The sequence below is a fragment of the Adiantum capillus-veneris genome, chromosome 17 (genome assembly GCF_014529385.1).
Source record: "Adiantum capillus-veneris isolate H3 chromosome 17, ASM1452938v2, whole genome shotgun sequence".
In the NCBI taxonomy this organism is placed as follows: domain Eukaryota; kingdom Viridiplantae; phylum Streptophyta; class Polypodiopsida; order Polypodiales; family Pteridaceae; genus Adiantum; species Adiantum capillus-veneris.
This window is the reverse complement of record NC_140947.1, coordinates 53,551,352-53,574,927: the sequence shown is the minus strand read 5'-3', so window position 1 is coordinate 53,574,927 and position 23,576 is coordinate 53,551,352. Positions and strand designations below refer to the sequence as shown.

General features: G+C 44.7%; 2 protein-coding genes across 3 annotated transcripts in view; both read right to left on the bottom strand.

The window, feature by feature from the left end:
* Nucleotides 1–21,447, bottom strand: part of LOC147437262 (protochlorophyllide-dependent translocon component 52, chloroplastic-like) — a 36,635-nt gene extending 15,188 nt beyond the window's left edge. For both annotated transcript variants that reach the window (XM_086486841.1, XM_086486842.1), the window contains exons 1-7: nucleotides 21,289–21,447; nucleotides 20,483–20,871; nucleotides 19,911–20,098; nucleotides 19,589–19,655; nucleotides 19,045–19,191; nucleotides 18,763–18,951; nucleotides 18,498–18,682 (exon numbers count right to left, since the gene is read on the bottom strand). In XM_086486841.1, coding sequence (XP_086342967.1) covers nucleotides 18,498–18,682; nucleotides 18,763–18,951; nucleotides 19,045–19,191; nucleotides 19,589–19,655; nucleotides 19,911–20,098; nucleotides 20,483–20,871; nucleotides 21,289–21,316 — 1,193 coding nt within the window. In that variant the 5' untranslated portion in view covers nucleotides 21,317–21,447. The remainder of the gene's footprint in view (nucleotides 1–18,497; nucleotides 18,683–18,762; nucleotides 18,952–19,044; nucleotides 19,192–19,588; nucleotides 19,656–19,910; nucleotides 20,099–20,482; nucleotides 20,872–21,288) is intronic.
* On the bottom strand, nucleotides 84–1,158 carry LOC147437263 (uncharacterized). Its single transcript, XM_086486843.1, has one exon. It carries the CDS (start codon nucleotides 1,137–1,139, stop codon nucleotides 126–128), a length of 1,014 nt encoding a protein of 337 aa, XP_086342969.1. The 5' UTR covers nucleotides 1,140–1,158; the 3' UTR covers nucleotides 84–125.
* Nucleotides 21,448–23,576: the final 2,129 nt, after the last annotated feature.

The following is a 23,576-nucleotide window of genomic DNA, read 5'->3' as shown; positions in this document are numbered from 1 at the left end:
AAGTCAGGTACATACAAAGCCTCCAAAGCACTGTATCGTGGATCAGTCGAAGATCTGAAAATGGGTATGTGGCCTGTACCAGAGACCGGTACCGTGTGGGAATCACCAAGAGTGATAGTCTGATCTCACGTAGTTGTAAGGGAACTGAACCAGTCCCTCATAGGAGTCATGTGGGCAGTAGCACCGCTGTCCACAATCCATGCTCCAGACTGAGTAGAAGTCAATGCCGCACCGGTAGCAACAACAAGAGAAATCCCCTCAGATGGCTTGGCAGTCGTCACCGCCGTGGAAGCTATGTTCTTCTTAGCTTTGTCAGCCTCGTCCCGCTTCTTCTTCCGACGCTCCGCTTGCTTGTGCCCTTTTTTCTTGCAATAATGGCACTCGATGTCTTTGTTGTTGTTGTTCTTCTTCTTCTTGTCGTCCGACGTAGAAGGTTCGCCCGAATCTGATGTCTGGGCCTTCTTTCCCTTGTCCTTGCCCTTAGCCAGCAATGCACCATCCGCGCCAACAGCTCCTCCGGCCCGAAACTCGGAGTGGCTCTCAATCTGCATGAGCTCGGGAAGAACCTCTTCCCAGGTAGGCGGGGCTGCGGGGCGTGAGCGTATGATCCCCTGGTAGTAGGAATCAAATCGAGGAGGGAGTTTGAAGAGCAAGTGCTTGGCCATCTGCTGTGTGGTCATGCTGCCTCCAGAGGCAACGAGGTCGTCCCAGATCTCCCACATCTTGCGAGCCAACCCCAGAAGTGAGTTGAATTGGCTGAACTGCAGGAGGTAAAGCTCCCGCTCTAGCCGAAGACACCTAGCGACTAATTTGTCCTCAAACAATTTTGTAATGCGTTGCCAAAGCTTGTGTGCATGTTCCTCCGCTTTAACTTCCTGTAGAACCGTGTCAGAGAGGTTCATAAGGAGAAAAGTGTACACCCGACGGTCAGTGTCGACCCATGAATCAATATCTGCCTGTGAAACAGATCCTGGAGTAAGAACCGGCTTCGTAGCCAATGTGCTGTCCTGGAGCCAATCCCAGAATCCATTGTAGGTGATCAGGGTCTTCACCTTCGTCTTCCAAACACTGTAGTTGGAATTATCCAGCTTGGAGGTCTCTGAGAAGACCGTAAAACCATATGCTGCAGGGGCAGCCATGTCTCGTCAATCTCTGTGCGGAAGCGTATGCCCAGAAAGCAGAGAGATCAAGTCGATGTGAGGGTACCGTGATCAACCGTGCTAGAGGATAAGTGCCAGGCAAGCTGTCTACCCAAGAGCAACTGCTAAGGTGCTGAAAATCACTGCTGAACAGTAAAAAACAGCAAGCTTGTACGTCTCCGAACAAGATGGAAACGCTGCAGAAGCGGATGTTGAGTAATCCCTGTGTATCTCAGCTCTAAAGAGGCTGAAATGAGAGAAAAACAGCAAGCAATACTCATCCAGAATCGCACCGGAAGAGAGGGGAAAATGCCCAATGAAGAGGGTACCGTAAGAACCGACAAGATCGATGTCCTCACCTCGTGTGTGCGCTGAAAACGCAGCAGTAGCAAAAAACGCAGCAAGCTGAAAATTGCCAAATTGCTAAGGTAAATGCCCGGCCGATGAGGGGCAATGAGGAGTAAGTGATAGGGGATGAAGGGGAACTCTGAAGCCAACTGCAACAGACGATAAAACCTCCAACTGTGTTGTTGAATAACACAAGCACCAAGTGGCGATGAGGGGGGAAGATGGACCAATGAAGAAAAAAAAAACGCTGGAGTTAACCTCTGCCCAATGCGATGATGAGGGAAAAACGCTGGAGTTAATCCCAAGAAAAAACGCAAGGGGGGCTGGTCCAAAAACGCTGGTGGCAAAAACGCTGCTGTTCCAACTGATGCTTCTTCACGATAGAAGTGAAGAGGAGGTTCAGCGCTAGCCTTGTATGCCTCAATCGCAGGTGTAAGGTGCTCCCAGTCCAAGCGATGATACCATGTGAGAATGGCGATGGAGAGAGAGAAAGTGCCAATGCTGGGATAGAGAGAGAGTAGGTAAACGGGTTCCCAATGGAACCTCTCTACTATCGTAAGTGTACAAAGATAATGAATACATGTGGGGTGGGCCTAGCATATATACTAGGCCCCAAGGCCCCCACGACCTCATGAGATAAAAGGCCTCACGACCCTCACACACCCATGGGAAAAATACCCTAAGGTATAAAACCATCCAATGTGGGTGTGGTGAATGGAAAAAGGAATGACCATGTGCAATGTGCACATGTGACCCTAGGCTAAGTGCATGACATGGGTGGCCAACCCGGACCATACTAGCCGTACAACATGAAGTGTGAAGCAGCCGGAGATGTAACTCTAATAGCAACCATAGAGCGTGAGTACGAGCAAGAACGCTTGGAAGCCAAAGAAAGATAAGCCGAATTCGATCGCGAGTGCGAAGAAAGATGGTTAGCGTATGAAGCGCAGAGTGCCCAACAAATGAAAGAGATGTTGCGTCCCTTTTCTCAAGTGCAGGCACAGATGCAAGAGATTCGGGAAAAGGAGACTCTCTCAGTCTCTTCTTCTCCAAATCATGACACACAAGAATTACATGATTTGCATGATAATTTAAATGATAATGATAAGCATGATGTTGAATGATAATGATGAGCATGATGATTTGGATGACAATGACAAGCATGATGATTGCATGATCAAGATGTGATTAATCACAAGCATGATGATTTGCATGATCAAGATGTGATTTCTCACGAGCATGATGATTTGCAGAAAAAAGATGTAATTGTTCACAAGGATGATGGTTTAGTTGATACTTTGTCTAGTGAAACTAACCTCATTGCAGACCCGATCAATCACGAAGAACCTATCTTGGCTCTTGAGTTGAGGTTCAAAGAACCCCCACAGGAAGATTCGATCAATCACGAAGAACAGATCTTGGCTCTCAAGCCTAGGTCCAAAGAACCCCTCACAGGAAGTATTATGTGTTGCATCATTAGTCAGCACGCATTGTACGAGTGTTTCATTCGTGATCATTTCCTGTATTTTAGTCAGCGTCTTTATGTGATCCCTTTTCCTAGGCATGACATATTGTACATTGAGCACATTTCACTCATGAATGAGCATGGATGTATGCGGATTATTCATGTAAAGTTGAAAAGTATGCATTCAAGGAAGTCACATTCCATGTCTCTTCCTTGGCACGACACAGTCGTAGAAAGAGCACAAGCAAGTATGAGCACCAAGCATTGGCATTTCCGTTATGATTTGCCACAGTTGATTGATTTAGATCAGAAAGACAAGATTCGATCTCATTGTTTGCGTGTGTGTGGTGAACGGTTTGGCACTCCGTCTCTTTGTTCATCTACATTGCATGCACAGTCTCTTACGAAGACCAGATTTTTTCCAGTCACCTTACATGGAATAGGTATGTTCATGTTTTTGTGTTGGAAGTGGTTTCAGGAATTTTCAGCCATGGAGATTCTTGAAGAAGGAAGAAGCATGACTCTAGACGAAGTTGAGAATCGAAGGAGCCGAAGGAGCCACAGAAGACTGTGTCGCTTTCAGCGCGGCCCAAAGAAGCAAGCGCTGCAGAACTTTATGAAGTTCAAGTACTGCACGACCCACACATCAGAGTGGGCCGGCAAAGAGTCCCTTCCAAGATTCCGCATGCTATTGGTGATCTCCCTCGACTCCATACAGTTCGGTACTAGTACCTCACTTTGAAAAGGAGGGGATGTCATGTGACACATCCAACCCTATGTGTCCGTGGACAAGCTACAGCATGACCAGGGTTCAGTTCAGTCAAGTCAATGTAGGATAGGAAGTGATCTGGCACTTTTGTGAGTCTGTTCGCAGACCCTGCATGTCCAGACACTTAGATTAGATGCATATCCTCTGGTTGCACCCGGCATGATCATCAGCATTACCATTAGAATCCATCAGAATCCATCAGGAGCATATTTAGAGTGCATAGACCTATTTTCCCTATTTTTGACATTTTTTGCTCATTATTTTTAAGTGACTTTTGTTGGAAAGTAGGTAGGGCAAATTACTAAGTTTGTATAAATAAAAACCTAGCGCTAGCACTTTCTGGCAGAAGAGGCAGCAGGAGCACCTTGCTCAACAGGCAACTTCTCAGAAAGACCAACCCCTGGGACAACTCTAGCGTTTTCAGCATTGCAGAAGTCCTAGCCTTTTTGCATCAGATCAGCCAGCGTTTTTGCATTTGCAGATTCACGGCGACAGTAGACAACAGGTCAGCCCTAGCGTTAGCAGCTTCCCCCACAACAGCAGATCAGCCCTAGCGTTTTTGGAGCAGCAAGCGACCTAGCGTTTTGCAGTTCCTTCGCGACGGAATCCACAGTAGCACCAACGTTTTCAATTTTCAGCAGTTAGTACCCACAGAGCAACCCACAAACCTCGCAGATCCCACCTTCCCGCAGCAGATCCTCGCCGGACGATCATATCCTGCGAAGTTTGCAGATTTAGCCCCGAAAACGCAGATTTCAGCATCTGCGTTTTGCGTCGTCCTCGCGTCGTCGTCATTGACATCGTCACCGACATAGAGTCAGAATTCAGCAGATAAAGATTTGCAGATTTCACCCATTAGCATTTTCAGACTGTCTCGTCGTCGTCGACATCGACGGCAACTCCAAAGCATTGTAGAGATTTGTGCAATCATAAGTAGACCGCTCTCGCCATAGAGAGTGGGGCCTTCGGAGGAGGGTTTGACAACATTCTGGTGTCATATTCTCTTCTCTCTCTATCTTTCAGACTCGTGCACCTTCATTCACATTGTCATTCACTTTGTTTGTGATCATTTGCACTCTCTCACTAAAGGAACGAAAGCCTTCTGTAAGTAAAAGGAACCTTGAGCACAGTTCGGAGCACTCATCTTAAGCAAAGTTCAACATTCATTCCGCTGCACCTTACACTGTCAGTGTAAATCACAGAATTCCGTACAACTGCTACATCAGCACTGACAGCGCGCTTTGCAAAAATCTGCCACATCAGCACTGTCAACGATATTTCAAGTTTTTCGTACAGTTGCCACGTCATCAATTTTTGCACAAGTGAGGGTCCAGCTTTATTTTTAATTTTTTTATGTCTCTTGGGCCCCATCGGACGGGCTCCCATAAGTTGGTAGGACTTCTTCTACTATTGTTGCTTGTTCTTCTTAGGGTTCGGGCCCCTCGGTCGTGATCTGAAGGTTGGCTCTGCACTTCACTGACTTGACACGTCAGCACTTCTTGAAAGAGAGTAATCGTCTACGATTACAACAGATCTGCAAAACAACTCAAGTTAGCTTTTAAAAAAAATTCTGAGGGTCATTTCGAGGGACAATCAGTTTGCATTTTTTTTAAAAAAAAGTAGTTGTCACAAAGTGATGACGTGGCCACCCAAGAGCAAAAACCCTAACCCTAAAACTTGCAAACCCTAATTTTGGAAACCCTAACCCTAAAACCTGCAAACCCTAATTCTGCTAACCCTAAAAGGCAACATGGAAAAGCAATTGGATGCTGACGTGGCACCGTACGGCAGATTCTGCAGAACGCAATGCGTTTCACGCTGGACTGTACGACAGATTTTTGGATTTTGCGCTGGAAAAAAAGCAGTGCTTTTTATTCTACACAATTTCACAGAGACAGAGAGAGAGAGAGAGAGAGAGAGAGAGAGAGAGAGAGAGTGTCACAAAGTGATGACGTGGTGGACAGCAAAAACCCTAATTTCAGCCAGAAACCCTAATTTCCAAAAATCGCCGAGGCTTTTTTTTTTTAATTAAAAAAAAAAAGGAAAAATGATAAGCGACGCGAATTTTGCCTTTTTTTTTATATAGAAAAAAGAGAAAAGACTCTCTAAGAGAGAGAGAGAACTGATGCTTTTTATTTTAAAAGCTTTTGGGGCTCTGCTTTTGGGCATCCCTTGTATCTTTAAATAAGTGGTGAGGGCTTCACTTCTCAGAGCGTCTGGACGCAGAGTCTGAGAGTGAAACCCTAGCCACTCTCTTGTACTTTGAACTAATTAATATAAAAAGAAATACCGAAAGGGGCGCCAGTCTTTGGGGCCAATATCTCTAGGCACGGAACTCCGCCGGGCCAGTGCAAATCTATTGTGATCTGTGAATTGTTTTGAAGTGGTTATTTGGTGCTGTCGCGATTGAATTTTGACTTGGAGTGTCCAAGTCTGTTACAATGGTATCAGAGCACGGCCGATTTCTCTTCTACGGGAAATCCGATCCCCGAAATTTTTTTTCCACGGCACCTATGGCTTCAGGCAATGATCAATCGACTCCCTCTGCATCTGGAGATACGGGCTGGGATCACAACGAAGATTCCAGCAGAGAGTATGGCCCGCCTTGGCCTACTCAAGCGGAGCGGCGAGAGATGGAGCGTCGCCAGTTGATCGGCGATGCAACAAAGATAATGCTCAATTTTGCCAAGGACCAGAAGATGGCAAAATATATGAACCAAACCTCTTTGGAAGAGGTACAGATGGAGTGGCAAAGAACCACAACACCACTCCCGAAACCCGCTCTCAAGAAACCTTCTGCCTCTAAGAAATATACGGAGAGGAACTGGAGAACGTGGTTGCTGCACGGATTGCTCACGCTTTCGACATGCAAAAGAAAGGAAAAAAGCACCGCAAAAAAGCAGAAGAAAAGCGCTGACTTCCCGGGATATTTGGGTCGTCAATCGACTTTTGACAAGGCAAAGAAACAGAAGAAGCGTGTTCGATTTGAAGGAGTACCGAGTTCTTCTTCTTCTTCTTCTTCTTCTGACAGTTCTTCTAGCTCTTCAGATTCGAGCGAAGAAGACAGAAAAGGTAAAAAGCGAAGCAAGAAACAAAGCTTCGGAAAGGGCAAGAAAAAGGCAAAGAAGGCTACATCTCGCCCAGAGACTGACAGTTCTACTGAGGACTCGTCTACAGACAGCTCAGATTCCGATGACGGAAAGTTTTATGCGAACAAGAAGAATTTTTACAAAGCTAACCAGTATGACTTTCTCGAAGATAAAAGCAAGAAAGTCCGAGAGTTTAAGGAAGGTGGCCACTCGATCAAGTTTGATACTTTTCAAGATACTCAGATGCTTCGAAGGCTTTGTCTTTTATACAGCAGTTTGACATCGCTTTCGCGGGAGGACGCTATTCAGAGCACTCCAAGATTCGGAGAGCTACCTCTTACCTTAAGGGGAATGCTCGTACTTGGTGGTCCACGCTTCTTTTAACAAGAGTGCGCCAATTAAATGGCTGAAGTTTAAGAAGCTTTTTATTTCTTCTTGGTTGACTCAAGAGTTTGAGCGAGATATACGAGCTGCTTGGAACCATCTCCGGATGACCAAGAGCGATACAGTGAATTCTTACTATGAAAGATTCCGGAACTCTTTTCTACCCGCCTCTTCATTCAAGAAGATCTCGTTCAGAGAACAGATTGAGCGGTTTACCTTGGGTCTACCTACAGAGATCCGAGATCACTGCTTGGAACAGCAGTCAGCTTCTATTCAGGAGTTGATGAGTCATGCAAAGCGGGGCTTTGCCATTCACTCTGGCAGTCTGACCTACCCCACAGATGAGGCCATGACACAACGAGCCGAACAGACTTATGGAAATGAAAGTAGAAAGAAAAAGAGCAACCCAGAGAAAAAGGATGCACGACCCAAGCTTACTCTTGAGGAGAGAGCTCGCTTCATCAGAGAGGGGAAGTGCTTTGGATGCGGGGAACATGGACATATCTCCGCGAAGTGTCCTAAAAAGGCACAGAAAGAACAGAATGATAAAGACGATGACAAGTCTGATAGTTCGAGAGCAGCTGAGGAATGTGGCAGAAAAGGCAGATAGAAAAGCAAAACTGGTACCACATGGCGTGGGACCTACACCGAATCTAATGCATGAAAGTACAAACTTTGCCGCTTTTGGGGCAAAATGAAGGATCGGGAAGCTCTTTCGAAGGAGCCAAGGCCAACTTCTTTTCACTTGGAATTGGCGGCTCGATTTGGAATTACGCCCGACAAACTGACACCACAGGCAGAGGTAGTTTGACTGACACCCGGATGGGATGTTGCCATTACACCGAGCATTGGCAAACTTTGTTTGCAATGACAGGGGTGTTCAGGGCACGCGAGTGACGTTCTACTCAGGATCCCTTGGTACCACAAGAACTACGCCGTGGTTGACTACCGGGCCGAGAAAGCGACTTTGATAAATGAAGGGCTTAGAGATTGTACTTGATGAACTTCAGTTTCTTACTCATTCTTTTGGGAGAGAACTGAACGCTGGATAGAGGTTGAATATGTTTTGACCTAATCAAAAGAACGCCAAGATTTTTCTCCACACTCATGCCGATTGCTTTTCAGAGGGCCTGAAGATCAAACCATTGATCTGATACCTGGAAGGACGCCACCGAATCGGCCACCTTATCGTGTGAGCCGAGTACAGAATGAAAAGATTATGAACCCAGTGAAAGACCTCTTGGAAAAGGGTCTTGTCCAGCCTAGTACTTCACCGTATTGCTCTCCAGTGTTGTTGGTTTTGAAGAAAGACGGATCTTGGAGAATGTGCATCGATTATAGAGCTCTCAACAAATCACCATCAAGAACAGATTTCAGATTCCTACGATCGATGATATACTCGACAGGTAACAGGGATCCTCGTGCTTTAGCAGGATTGACTTGAAGAGTGGATATCATCAGATCAGGATAGCGCCAGGAGATGTCTACAAGACAGCTTTTCGGACGACTTTTGGGTTATTTGAGTTTTTGGTGATGCCTTTTGGCTTAACCAATGCTCCTGCGACATTTAACCGGATGATGGACAGGATTTTTCGAGAGTACATGCTATTTGTTGGCACTTTCTTTGACAACATCATTGTTTTCTCCAAGAATGAGGCAGAACACAGAGATCATCTGCTTCAAGTCTTTCAGGCATTACGAGATCACACGTTAGTGATTAATGCAAAGAAAAGTGAATTTTTCCTACCAGAGATACACTTTTTGGGACACATTGTGTCAGCAGCAGGAGTGCAAATGGACCCGGCCAAGATAGAGACTATCCGTGATTCCGACATTTAACCGGATGATGGACAGGATTTTTCGAGAGTACATGCTATTTGTTGGCACTTTCTTTGACGACATCATTGTTTTCTCCAAGAATGAGGCAGAACACAAAGATCGTCTGCTTCAAGTCTTTCAGGCATTACGAGATCACACGTTAGTGATTAATGCAAAGAAAAGTGAATTTTTCCTACCAGAGATGCACTTTTTGGCACACATTGTGTCAGCAGCAGCAGGAGTGCAAATGGACCCGGCCAAGATAGAGACTATCCATGATTCCGACATTTAACCGGATGATGGACAGGATTTTTCGAGAGTACGTGCTATTTGTTGGCACTTTCTTTGACGACATCATTGTTTTCTCCAAGAATGAGGCAGAACACAGAGATCATCTGCTTCAAGTCTTTCAGGCATTACGAGATCACACGTTAGTGATTAATGCAAAGAAAAGTGAATTTTTCCTACCAGAGATACACTTTTTGGGACACATTGTGTCAGCAGCAGGAGTGCACATGGACCCGGCCAAGATAGAGACTATCCGTGATTGGCCCGATTTGAGGAATGTCCATGAAGTTAGAAGCTTCTTGGGACTGTGTTCGTACTATAGGCGGTTCATACGAAAGTTTGCAAAGGTTGCTTCCCCTTTGCATACCTTGACACAGAAAGGAGTACCTTTTTCGTGGGGACCCACAGAGGTGACTGCCTTTCGGACATTGAAAGAGAAATTGACTACGGGACCTATTTTGACTTTGCCGGACTTGCAGAAGTCATTTGAAGTATATTGTGATGCTTGTGGTCGTAGTCTGGGTGCGGTCTTGATGCAAGAAGGCCATGTCATAGCTTACGAAAGCCGTTTGTTCTCTAGGCCGAAGATGACAACACAGATCTATGAGAAAGAGCTTTTGGCGGTTATCCATGCTCTTACTCAGTGGCGGCATTACCTACTCGGAGCGGATTTTACTGTCTTTACAGACCATAAGAGTTTGCGCTACTTCTTGTCACAGAAGCAGCTTTCGGAAAAGCAGATGCGGTGGGCGAACATCTTGTCACAGTTCCACTTCCAGATTGTCCATGTGCAGGGACAGAAGATTGTGGTGGCAGATGCTTTGTCTCGGAAACCGTTGGTTCTGGCTGTTTCCGCGATACATCATAGGAGCTTCGAGGATATGGTCGATCAGTATGCCACAGATACAGATTTTGCAGATATTTTCACACGGATACGGGATGGGGAGACAGTAGCTGGATACTCCCTTTGGGAAGGCTACTTGATGAAAAAGACTATGTTGTCTGTTACACACCCGTTGAGGGATAAGGTGATGACTGAATGCCACTGTCCACCTTTTACAGGTCACCGCGGCATTGCTACCACCATGAAGGGGGTAGAGAGATACTTCTTTGGGCCGAGACTCAAAAAGGATGTGGAAGAGTTTGTGCGCAGTTGCTTGGTATGCCGGAAGGTCAAGTTTGACAGGCATAAGGCACAGGGATTGTTACAGCCTTTACCCATACCCACCCACCCCTCGCAAAGTATTGCAATGGATTTCATTTTTGATCTCCCAAGAACACAGAATGATCACGATGATTTTCCGATTACATGGCATGTCTGAGACGATTGTCTCCGACAGAGACCCCAGATTTATGAGTTTGTTTTGAAAGGCAATTTGGGAGAACATTGGCACGGGTTGCAGTTCTCGTCATCGTTCCACTTGCAGACTGACGGGCAATTTGAGATTGCCAATTCAGTGATTTTAGATTTATTGAAGTCTTGTAACTCGGATCAGAAGACTCAATGGGAAAAGAACTTACCTTTGGTGGAATTTGCGTACAATAACACGATACACTCTTCGACGGGGAAGACGCCATGTGAGATTGTTGTAAGTGCTGCGAAGGTTCCATCCTTCCTGAGCAGGAAAGATTAGATATTTGAAGCGGATGAATATTCGCGAGATTTGGATACGGCTTTTGCCAAGGTTCGCGAGACTTCGCAGGAGTCTCAAGAATAACAGTAAAAGGCAGCGGATCGCCATCGTCGCGACTTGAAATGAAGGAGGATGATTGGGTGCTCTTACGTTTTGAGAAGGCACGCCTACGAAAGAAAAAGGGAAAGGAGAGGCTTTTTCCAAAGCTTAGTATGCAATACTACGGACCTTTCCAGATAACTGAAAAGATAAATGATGTCTCCTTCCGATTGAAACTGCCAGATACTTGGAGGATTCACAATGCATTGCATGTGAGTCTCTTGAAACCTGTTAAGGGTGATGTGCCTGATGATGGGGAGCCTGATGAGCAACCCGAAGTGGAAGAAAACGAGGAGATCCTTGTTCCTGAACAGATTTTGGCACATAACGATACGAAGAAAGGTAAAGTCCGAAGGCGGTTCTTGGTTTAGTTCAAGAACTTTCCTGCATTTGATGCGAAGTGGATGCAGGAGGAGGACCTAGCAGATACTCCTCGGATTGTGAAACTTTACTTGGATGTTTTGGTTTAGCATAGTCTACTCCAAACGGAACCCAGAAACTCAGCTTGGCCGAAGATCTGGTGCAGTGGGATGCACAAGAGGGGAGTTACTCCACTCCTTTGTCAACAGATGCCTCGATTTTGATACTAAAGTCACTGATGTCTCTTTGAGCTTCAGAGATACTGAGAGCTGACAGTATTCTGCTGGATGACTTTATGAAATGGAATTCTTGATAATGATCCTGATTTGTTCTTCTTGTGAGTGCAGGAACTGATAGCCGAAATGACTGCAACATTTTGGTCTGATTGATCTCAAATAGACATGGTTGCAATAGGGGTTAGTCAATCAGACATCGATGAGGTCCCGATTGGACCTAGATGTGATTGCTAGCTACATTGCCGATAAATCATGGTCTAAGATCCGAATGAATGTTGAATGTCATGTGATGTCCTGTGATGTCTGGTGATGTCCTATGATGTTCTGTGATGTGATTGTCGATTTTGTACATGTGCTAGATGTGTGTTCCTAGTACGTAGGTACTAACAGTCAGTGTCTGCTAAGACGGTTTATGGCTTTTGTCGGTTTTGCAGGCGTAATCGCGGTCGATTACAATGCTTTCAAGAGGGGGGTATGTCACAAAGTGATGACGTGGCGGACAACAGAAACCCTAATTTCTGCCAAAAACCCTAATTTCCGAAAATCGCGGAGGCTTTTTTTTTTTAAACAAATTTTTTTTGGAAAAATGATCAGCGATGCGAATTTTGCTTTTTTTTATATAAAAAAAAGAGAAAAGACTCTCTAAGAGAGAGAGAACTGATGCTTTTTATTTTAAAAGCTTTTGGGGCTCTGCTTTTGGGCATCCCTTGTATCTTTAAATAAGTGGTGAGGGCTTCACTTCTCAGAGCATCTGGACGCACAGTCTGAGAGTGAAACCCTAGCCACTCTCTTATACTTTGAACTGATTAATATAAAAAGAAATACCGAAAGGGGCGCCAATCTTTGGGGCCAATATCTCTAGGCACGGAACTCCGCCGGGCCAGTGCAAATCTATTGTGATCTGTGAATTGTTTTGTAGTGGTTATTTGGTGCTGTCGCGATTGATTTTTGACTTGGAGTGTCCAAGTCTGTTAGAGAGAGAGAGAGAGAGAGAGAGAGAGAGAGAGAGAGAGAGAGAGAGAACTCCTTTGCTTTATTTTTAGAGAGCTTGTGAGATAAAGAGCCTTTGCTTTTATGTTTAGGCTTCTGATTTGAAGCTTTTGGGGCTCTGCTTTTGGCATCCATTGTAAATAAATAAGTGGTTTGGGCTCCCACTCTATAGAGCATCTGGACGCAGAGTCCGAGTGTGAGACCCAACCACTCTTGTACTTTGAACACAGATTAATACAAAAAGAAATATCGAAAGGGGCGCCAGTCTTTGGGGCCAATATCTCTAGGCACAGAACTCCGTCGGGCCAGTGTAAATCAATTGTGAACTCTGAACTGTTTTGAAGTGGTTATTTGGTGCTGTCGTGGTAGATTCTTGACTTGAGTGTCCAAGTCTGTTACAGTGTTATCAGAGCACGGCCGATTTCTCTTCTACGGGAAATCCGATCCCAATTTTTTTTTCCGCGGCACCTATGGCTTCAAGCAAGGATCAGCCGACTCCCTCTGCTTCCGGAGATGCGGGAAGGGATCACAACGAAGATTCACGCGAAGAGTATGGCCCGCCTCGGCCTACTCAGGCGGAGCGTCGAGAGATGGAGCGTCGACAGTTGATCGACGATGCAACAAAGATGATGCTTAATTTTGCCAAGGACCCGAAGATCGCAAAATATATGAGCAAGACCTCTTTGGAGGAGGTGCATACGCGCTCTCAAGAAACCCTCTGCTCACAAGGAATATTCAAAGAAGGAATTAAAAGAGGTGGTTGATGCACGGATTGCTCAGCTTTTTAACGCGCAAAACAAAGCTAAAAAGCACGGCAAAAAGCAGAAGAAAGGCACTGACTTCCCGGGATAATTGGGTCGTCAGTCGACTTTTGATAAGGCAAAGAAACAGAAGAAGCGTGTTCGATTTGAAGGAGTACCCAGTTCTTCTTCTTCTTCTTCTTCTTCCTAGTGCGTCGGTACTAACAGTCAGTGTCTGCTACGATAGTTTATAGCCTCTCTGTTTTGCAGGCGTAATCGAGGGCGATTACAATTCTTTCAAGAGGGGGGTATGTCACAAACTGGTGACGTGGCAAGCTTCCACACACACACACACACACACACACAGCGGCAGCGGTAAAAATGCCGCGTGGCAACAGTACGGACCCCCGCAAAATGCGTTGGTAAGCTGACGTGGCAAACTGTACGGAATCTCTCTTTTTGCGCTAGCTGACGATGTGGCAACCTGTACAGATTTCTGTAAATTGCGCTAGCTAATTTTTATGACAGCTTTTGGGACAATTGCTTTTGAGATTAAAAGCTTTTGCGTTTTATGCTTTTGGGGCTCATGCTTTTGGGCATCCCTTGTACCTTTAAATAAGTGGGCAAAGCTTCACCTCTCAGAGCATCTGGACGTAGAGTCTGAGAGTGAGCACCTACCTGCTCTCTTGTACTTCGAACACAGATTAATACAAAAAAGAAACATCGAAAGGGGCACCAGCCTTTGGGGCCAATACCTCTAGGCACGAAACTACGTCGGGCCATGTCAATTTTGTGAACTGTTTTGAAGTGAATCTTTGTTGTGTCGTAATAGAATCTTTACTTGGGGTATCCAAGTTTGTTACACTTTGTGACATCCCTCCTTGAAAGAAAGTAATCGTCCGCAATTACCATATATCTGCAAAACAACTCAAGTTAGCTCAAAAATTTCCGAGGGTCATTCCAAGGGACAAATCGGTTTTCTCACTCCAAATCGGAGCTCTTGATTTCCTAGGTCGTTGACTTCCCATAAGAATCTCATCCAATAAGGAGTATATTCTCATTTCATATTGGAGCTCTTGATATATTGGGTCGTTGGTTTCCCAGAAAAATCTCATCCAATAAGAAATAATCGGTGCTTGACACATCACAATGCAACACAAATGCTCACATATGCACATAACGCCGCCGATGAACACTCCCCACGCAAATAACCATCTTGGTCCGGGCCATGAGCTATTCAATGACTGCCTCATCACTCCTCCCGTAAATAACCTAAAAAGCTCCGAGCCATGAGATGTAGAGGCCTTTTACAACCACAAACGCCCCCCAAACCACAACCTGTGTCGTTTGGAGGTGCTGAGAGTAATCATTGCTCAGACTTCTTAATACTCCCCCACCACAAGAGTTCGGGCCATGAGTAAAAATAGCACTTTTCATTGGTTTTCAAACATTCAATACTCCCCCCCGCAAATAATCTACAAGGGTCCGAGCCATGAGTATGTGCAAGCATTCTCAAACATCATTTCTCACTTTTCCACCCAAAAGTAAATCACCAAGCATTGAAACCAGTATTCAAACCAGTGTCAAAGAATTCAAATCCGCACCAAGACAGGTTAAAAACAGATATAATCCATTTCAAACAAATTCCAAATAGGATCACCAAACAAGTTTTCAAACAGATTCTCGGACAAAATTCAAACTTAAAAAGCAATCTCGACATCAATCAAGCTCGAAAGTCGACGAGGCTTCTGTCCACCTGCACCAAAATCAGGGTTAGATTTCTTCTATAAGGTTGTAGCCGACCGTAGCATGGTCTATAAACTCTTGAATTGTCGAAACTGGCTTGGACAAACAATGTTCCTGTGGTGGTGATAGTAGTCCAAAGCTATAGCAATCACACTGGGCCTCCAAGGTTCGAGAAGAGACACCTATTGCCAGATGTCCAAAATTTTCAAGTTGTAATCTGCTAGGATTTCCATGGCAAGCATTTTAGGATACTCCACTTTGCCAGAATATGCACTGTGAAGGAAGATGTCAAAAAGCATGTAGCTTCAGGGAGAAAGCTTGCCAAGTCCTTGGCATGTGCGGCTTTGTAGCTGTAGACATCCGCCACTCATAGTTACATGGGACGGCGGGTCGGGGTCGGGAACGGGGACGGGACGACAAAAGTCAGGAAACGGGGATGGGATCAGAACGGCAAAAATATTTTTAAAAAAAGGTTTTTTTTGGCATTTTTTGACCTACACAGATACCACACACAAAGAGCATCAATTTGACCACAAATTTACACTAAATAGACCAAAGAACATGAGTCATATAGGCGCAAATGTGCTAATAAAAAATGAAGAAATGAGGACCCAAAAGATGGCTTTTATAGCCATTAGGCCCTTTGGGGTGCTTCAAAGTTCAAAGATATGGCTATTGGAGAGGAACTAGCCACTAGAAATGATCAGTTTTTCAAATTTAAAAAAAAGTCCCCTCCCGTCTCCATGACGTTTTGCCTGCGTTCCCACTCTCCAGGCCATTTGCCGTCCGTCCCCACCCGTCCCCATCCCGGAACAGGGCGTCCCCCGTACCTAGGCTCCGTCCCCTGTAACTATGCCGCCATTGCATGGCACTGCCTCAGAGAAAAACAACGGCTTGAAAGATCTTTGATCCTTCTCTTGCAAGTGATCTTTATGGCTTATGCCCTATAAGACAAAGCGATGGACGGGAGCGCGCCCGATGCGCGAAGGAGTAAGGGTGGAGTGGCTAATAAGTTCGGGGTCAGGACACGAAGCTCCTTTAATAAATTTCGTGGAAGCACCAACTTCCTCTGTCTCCTCTTTGGTAGGACCATTATGCTTTCAAAAAAGCGCACGCCTGAAGCTCTGATGCCACTGTCACAGGGACGGGCACCACGTGCCCACGGAAAAGAACAGACTGAACAACTTCAAGAGCTTCAAATAACAACTCAACTGAAAGAGAGACGATATACGAGACGGGGAGTGACAGAGTTTCACCCAGAGAGAGCACTAGCCCAAAAACTTCGCACCCCTTTCAGTATTTCTTTATATTGCTTGAACTCAGTACAACGCCGGTATTCCATCCTCTGCACCTCTGCGCGAGAGCGTGCCAAAGAATGAGCCCTTCGCTCATATTCAAAGGCACTTGGCCATGAAAAGCTTCAAACTCAAAAGCAACTGGCACAAATTACAAAAATCCGAACAGGTGCCACGTCAGCATGTCAATGTATTTTGCGGACGTCTGTACAGTCTGCCACGTCAACATGTCAGTGCGTTTTACGGGCCTCTGTACTGCCACGTCACACGCAGTTTACGCAAATCCTCTATGTGTGAGCGCATTGGTCACGCTTGATTTTAATGTCTTTAGGTCACTTCGACCCCATCGGATGGGGTCCCATAAGTTGGCAAGAGCTCCTCTTTAGAAATAGGCCACACGGCAAGTCTTTATAAGTTGGTAAAACTTCTTCTGTTGCTTCTTCTTAGGTTTAGGCCCCTCCGCCGGGATCTGCATGTTCGCCGAGATCTGCATGTTGGCTCCGTTCTTCAGTGGCTTGACACGTCAGCAGTTTGTGACAGGGGCTGCTCTCGAGCTCTAATGAAGAGCTTCATCGCATAGAGCATGCTCACAATAGGGGGGGTAGAAGCACTGCCGACCTCCCAAGAGAGAGAGAGATGCTGAACTTAACTAGACAGGAGCAAGAGGAGGAGGCGCTAGGGGATGAGGGAGGGTGAGAGAGAGCTTGCATGGGTAAGTGTGCCACTTGACACACTTACTTTAAAACTTTAAAACCCTTCAACTTAAAAGTTCACAAGTCACTTTAAAAAAATATGCAACTAACTCACAAATGTTAACATTAATTCTACCCATGAGAACATTAAAGGTTCTTGACGCAATGCCACACAGGCACTGCTCCTACATTACTTATCCGGCCATTTGCCCGGGCACATATAATTAAAATTAATTAACTTGCTTATCCGAAAGCCTTAGGATCACTGTTCTAAGCACCCCATCTCATTCCTGTGTTCGCACTAACATGCGTAATTTTTTTCAGCCTAAAATCTGAAGCTACTGTCTACCCCCTTTTTGAAGGCTTGATTTCCCAATCTATAAGACCTCAAGGTATTTTCTGCTTGGGTCTCCCTGAGGTGTTCTAGCCCGCATATAGGGACACCTAAGGCACTAGAGCTACTACTACTATTCTAATGTGCACACAACTAATGAATAACTATTTTTGAGTAAATACATTGCTTATTTACAAAGATTGACATTGTTACACTCTCTGTCTTTTTACGTGAGAAAGTTGGTCGCCATTGGCCATGTACTCATAAAGCTATGTGCAAACTTGTGTCACCAACGGAGCGGCCACTACAGAGCAGTTGCATTACAGAGAACCAATTAATGACGACGGTGGCTCAATTCAAAGACAAAAATTATATTCTCTTGCCTACACACCCACTATAGACGATAGACCTGAAGAAGTTCAACCACGACCATACGTACAGGAGATCTACGTGAAGATGCTCACCCACTATAGTCTACCGTGCGGGAGCTGTGAAAGGACTCTCTGACTTCGTAGCTGGCCACGAAATCAATATTGAAGCTAATTGACAGATCTGGCCATGGCCAGATGGCTGCTGTCTAGACTCTACCGTGCCATTTCCCTCTTGAATAAGAGGTCTTGAGTTCAACTCCTCGTCGGCTAGATCTTTAAGGTCTCTTGGGATAGTTTCCTACGACGTTAAAACTCTTCTTCTCCTCCTCCTCCTCCTCCTCCTCCTCTCTCTCTCTCTCTCTCTCTCTCTCTCTCTCTCTCTCTCTCTCTCTCTCTCTCTCTCTCTCTCTCTCTCTCTCTCTCTCTCTCTCTCTCTCTCTCTCTCTCTCTCTCTGCTTCCCCACCATTCAGCTGGCCTTTGATTATGGAGCCTAACAATGAGGAGCAACATTAACGGGCACCGTGTTTTGCTTTCGAATTTAGCCTTCAGCTTGCAATTTACGACACCTGGCACCTCTACTCCCATTGCCATTATATGATAAATATAGATTAGTAAATGAATATCTATACATGCGTGTGTGCATGTGTCTGTATGTGTTTGTATTTCATGCACTAAAACAAAAATAAAGCAAAGGAGCACCTGTCCATGAGCATCTCCCTATGAGGAGTTGGAGGGAGGCCATCATACCGACCATTCCAATCAGGTTTCCCTCCAGCATAAACTCTTAACCACTTCCTGAATGCAATCACAAAGGCATCTGACTTTGTTGGCACATAGCAAACTGTCTCCCACTTTCTGCTTCCTGCTTCCTCTAGTTTTCGCTCCTGAAATATTATACAGCTCTAACTAACTGCTACTCAATTCCAAAGAGATAATCGGCACAAATTTCTGAATCGTGTCTTACAGCCACATGCAGGAGATAAAGATCAGAATCCAAGACAAGCATTTGCCGAATATGCAAGTACCATCGAGGCATCAGAACTTGCATCCATAAGGAAAAATTTCTCCTGAATGCCCATATTAACTTGCTTTGGCCAGGAGATACTGGGATGCAAATAAAGATCATCACCACCTTCTTTGGAACTCCCTTCTTCTGTTGACAAAAGAAAAGGCAATAAATTTGAACCAGGAAAGTGGGATCAATGAATGACTCTCTCTTAACAACAAGATGTATCAATAAGCTTACCGTTGGTTTACCAGGAATCTGTGCCTCCATGGTAAAGATGCAAGGGGCTGTAAAGACCGCAGGGCCTCGAGCAGCCATTCCAGTGAAACCCGAGTTTTCCAACTTGTCAACTTTGAGATTTATAGGCACCGCCATATTCCGGTTACCCTGGAGACAGAATCTATATTAGCCTAAAAGAGAATATACTTTCATAAGGTCAGACAAATCTGAGCTTACAAGCTGTAAGAAGAAACAGAGCACTTATTGCAGACAAAGCACAATCAAGAGACAAACATACTCCTATAAAAAGAAGAAGTTTCTATTTGAACTCATCGATATGTTTCAAGTGTAACTTTTCGAACAAGGTCAAAGGACTCACCATGGCCTGTCTCATGATTAACATAAATATAAGACATAAGGGATCAACCAACTAAAAAGGAGATGAATAGCAATAAATATTATATACTACTGTCACAAAGTCGGTTGAACAGAATAATGGCAAGGCCCTAGGCAGGCCAAGAAAGAAAATCAACAATAAGCACAAAACACCACCACCACATTATACCTGAAGGCCATGATGTGCAAATGGCACATGTGCTGGATCCATTAAGTTTTCAATCAATTGTTCATACCTGCCAGCACAATTTCCCCACCAATCACTTGCTACTGGGAATGAAGCCCCAACCTTACACACACAGTCAAGCACTCCAAACACTAGGCGCTCAAATTAATCCCAATTGGCGTTCAGATTATTTGCAAATAAAAGAAAGAAACACCCGTATCAGGCAGAAGTTAGAACATTCATATTGCCTGATTATAGAGCTGTGCACTAATGCCACCAAAATCATGCATTCCAAATTACATGATAGAAGAATCAAAGCACCAACCCATAATTCAAATTTCGTGAAGCAAGTTCATCTGTAAAAGTGAGATCAGCAAGAGCAGGGAGTGACGGAGGAGGGTTTGTGTCCATTATCCCCTGAAATTCTGGTCTTGTGTCGGGCCAAAACCACAGTATCCCCTCTTGAGCAACGCTTGGATACACAGCTGCAGATGCCCGTTTTGACTTCCACACCTACGCCACAAAACAATTGTCAGAGGTCAAAGCCATGTTTGCCTCAATACTGAGAATAAAGCTTACAGAACGACACATTGCTCGCTTCCTCCATTGAGGGCAAAAGAGAGCTCCAGGCATGATAGTAAAGATGGGTGTTGACCCTTACGTGATAAGCTTAACATAGGCGATCAATTTCCAGACTCACGAACTCAAAATAGTTTGTGCAACAGAAGGTGCTCTTGATCTCATTCAAAATGGTGAATAGAACAAAAAAGACCTTTGAGACTTTACTGGCAGAACTAGGAGTTTACAAATGACCAGCTAAAAGAGGGAACCGGTGCGAGCTGAAACAAACTCAAATATTGCAGCAAAGCACATCCATGAAAACCAATACACCCTTACCGGGTTACCATCTTTTGATGCTTGTGGGATGCAGGTGCAGTCACCGCTACAAGGAGCAAAACACCAACCATGGTACGAGCACTGCAGTTCTCCTTTTTCATTGATTCGCCCCTCTGAAAGTGGTGCCAATCTATGAGGACACCTATCATCCCAAACTTGCCATGTCTTTCCATGTCTATCCCACCACACCACTAAGTCTCTTGCCAGAATTCTCACCGCCGTAGGTACCCTTTTGTCAAGGTCAGCCACAACTGCAACTGGATACCAATGTGCATTCCAGTCAAATTTCCTTGCCTCACTTAGCCCACCCTCCTCTTGTACCGAAGTAGCAATCCCCTCTCCTTCGAAGTCTTTTTCTTCCTCTGAAAGGTGCCCATTTACCAGCAGTTCTGCCTCATGCAAAACATGATGTATTGGTGTAAGTCTCAAGCTAAACAACTGAGAAAAGATCTGGCTTTCTGGCTTTGCTTCTAGGATACTTCTGTATTTTATCTCTTATGCAATATTGGCATGGTAAGATAACATGCCACCAGCAACATAAACCATCTCATTCAAATGCAATACATTGAGAATTCAATATGGCATGCATGATCCTCGAATGGCTTAACCGCCAACGAAAGAGTAACAGAAATAAAGCATGATGTATTTGTGAACTGTCTGTGACCCGTTTCACCTGCGTGCATGCATGTGTGTGTTGCGCCCACATAGCACACGTGTGTGTGTGTGTGTGTGTGTGTGTGTGTGTGTGTGTGTGTCCGTGTCCGTCCCAAATCATTTCAGCCGAAAATTGCAACGAAAGAGAGCACCTGGCGAAGTAGCAGTTGATGCTTCCATGGTGAGATAGGGGAGCGTGTGAGGACGGTGTTTAGCAGAAAGACCTGATAATGTAGGCCACGTAAAGAGCTTCCCGTGTTTCACCTTCAATCGACCCCAACAGAATCATTGGTTGACGAGAATTCGGCCCTCCGCACGTTCAGTGCGAGAGACGTAGGAACAATCTGAATTAGAGCCGAGTCTCACAACGAGATTAGAAATTATGTAGGGAGGGGGCGGCGGGGATAGCCACTTTGGGTGATAGAAATCTTCTATGTAAAGACATAGAGAGAGGGTTGGCACATGCTGTAATTCGATGATGTAAATTTCAAAATCTGTAGCTGTAGGTGCGAGGGGTTGCCATGGCAGCACCGATGATCCATTCATAAAGTCTCCCACACCCACAAACTCCTATTATTGTCCTAAACGGCGTTTCACCACAGCCGAGTCAACCACAAGGCATTCAATGTGGAGCCAAAACAGGGAGAATTTTGGACTTTCAGCTGCTCCACCTATTGTTGGAGTTCCTTGATTGTTCTCTAGCCCTATTCACGTGGAAATTTTGCATCAATTAGATATCCTTTCAGTGAAAGGATTTCCTTCTTTTGTTCTTCTGGCTTGATTTTGTAGACATGTGATGCCAGATTGTTTACCTGAAGATTGTGCTTCCATCATTTGTCTGATAGCATTTACAATCATGTTCCACCGTGTCTAGATAGTTTCACACAACCATTTGTGATGGTTTCTAGATTTGAGTTATGCATTTTGTATGTAAGTAATGGGACTTTATATGGTATTGGGAGTTTCTACGATGCAACAATAACAACATTGCCCACCAGTTTATTCTTCTGGAGTGTCTGGAGCCTATCTACTGAAGTTTTGCTACTAGTGGATGTTATAATAGTAGGCTCTTCAGTTGTCGCCTGATTTGGACTCTTTTACAACTCAATGGTCGTTTATAGTGTAGTGCTAGGTAACACTATTGCAGCTTCAGTAGAAGTCCCTAGAGCTTTTTCCCCTTCATTCTTTGATTTCTTTTCAAGTGATGTGGCAATAACTTTCTTAGTACGAGCACTAAGTTGGTCCTAGAACTCCTTGGTTAGTCTTGATTTCTTTGTGACCAGCTCAAATGGTGCTTGCCTAACTCCCTTTGGGTCCCAACTGTGACAAGAGCTGTTTGCTCTGTCTGGGACTCTAGACCACTAATCTGGTTCTTTCGAACTTCTAGTCAAGTGATCTTCAGCATCACATTTTGGACTTTTATATGTGGTCGCAAATTGGTTTCCCAGCTGAGAAATTGCCACACATACCATGCTTTAAACAAGTTTTTTGTCTTCACCTTAGCTATTTGTGTCACTACATTACTTAATAGAATGGAAACGAGCTTGATAGATGCCTTAATGTTCATAGTTTTGGACACGAACATATTGTCAAAGACATATGTTGGGTTATTCTTCAAATTGTTGGCCTCATTAGCGAACTTGTAAGTTGCTCTGTTTTCCAGTGTTGAGATTGGGATTCCTTGATCAGCACCTTTGCATTTCTTTCTAGATTGAGCGGTTTCATTCAAAAATGAGTTGATAGTGTCTGTTGTGGATGGTTGAGGTTTCTGGTCAAAGGGTAACCTAAATGCATGTGAGATTGCTACAGCAGTCATCTGAAGATTTCTGCCATTGATGATTATTGTACTAGTGTCATCTTCAAACATATCAATGACCTACTGGATAATGTCATCAAAGGGTAATTTGGTGGCTTCCAATATCACTAGTATGCCATATGCCTGTAATAGTTCCTTTTCCCTTTCTTGAAATACGTAATTGTTGATGTTATGGTGAGGGACTGTGTGTTGTGATTCTACTAGCACCAAACCTTGTTGTACCTAAACAATTTCTTGATTTTGTTTGTTGATCGCTACCTACATAGCTTGAGAAGACATGATGCCTCTTTTCACCATTGTTGAACTCTGCGATGACAAGCTCTGTGTGGATAAAGAGAACTCACTTGATTGATGGTGATGCAATCCAAGAAAGTGTGTCGAGTTGTGTAGTAGCTATTGGTGAAGGCAATGCAAGGGATGTGTATGTAGGAGAGAGCTTTGTGCATGCAAGAGGTGAAGGAATAGTCGCAGGTTGCACACCCTCCTCATAGCTATTCTAATTCAAGTCGTGAATGCTCCACTCTTTGCACATCTCAAAGTTATACCCATTATGATGTGGCATCCATGTATTGGTCGGACCATATACTCATTAACGACAGGATACCCAAAAAGACACGCTCTTAA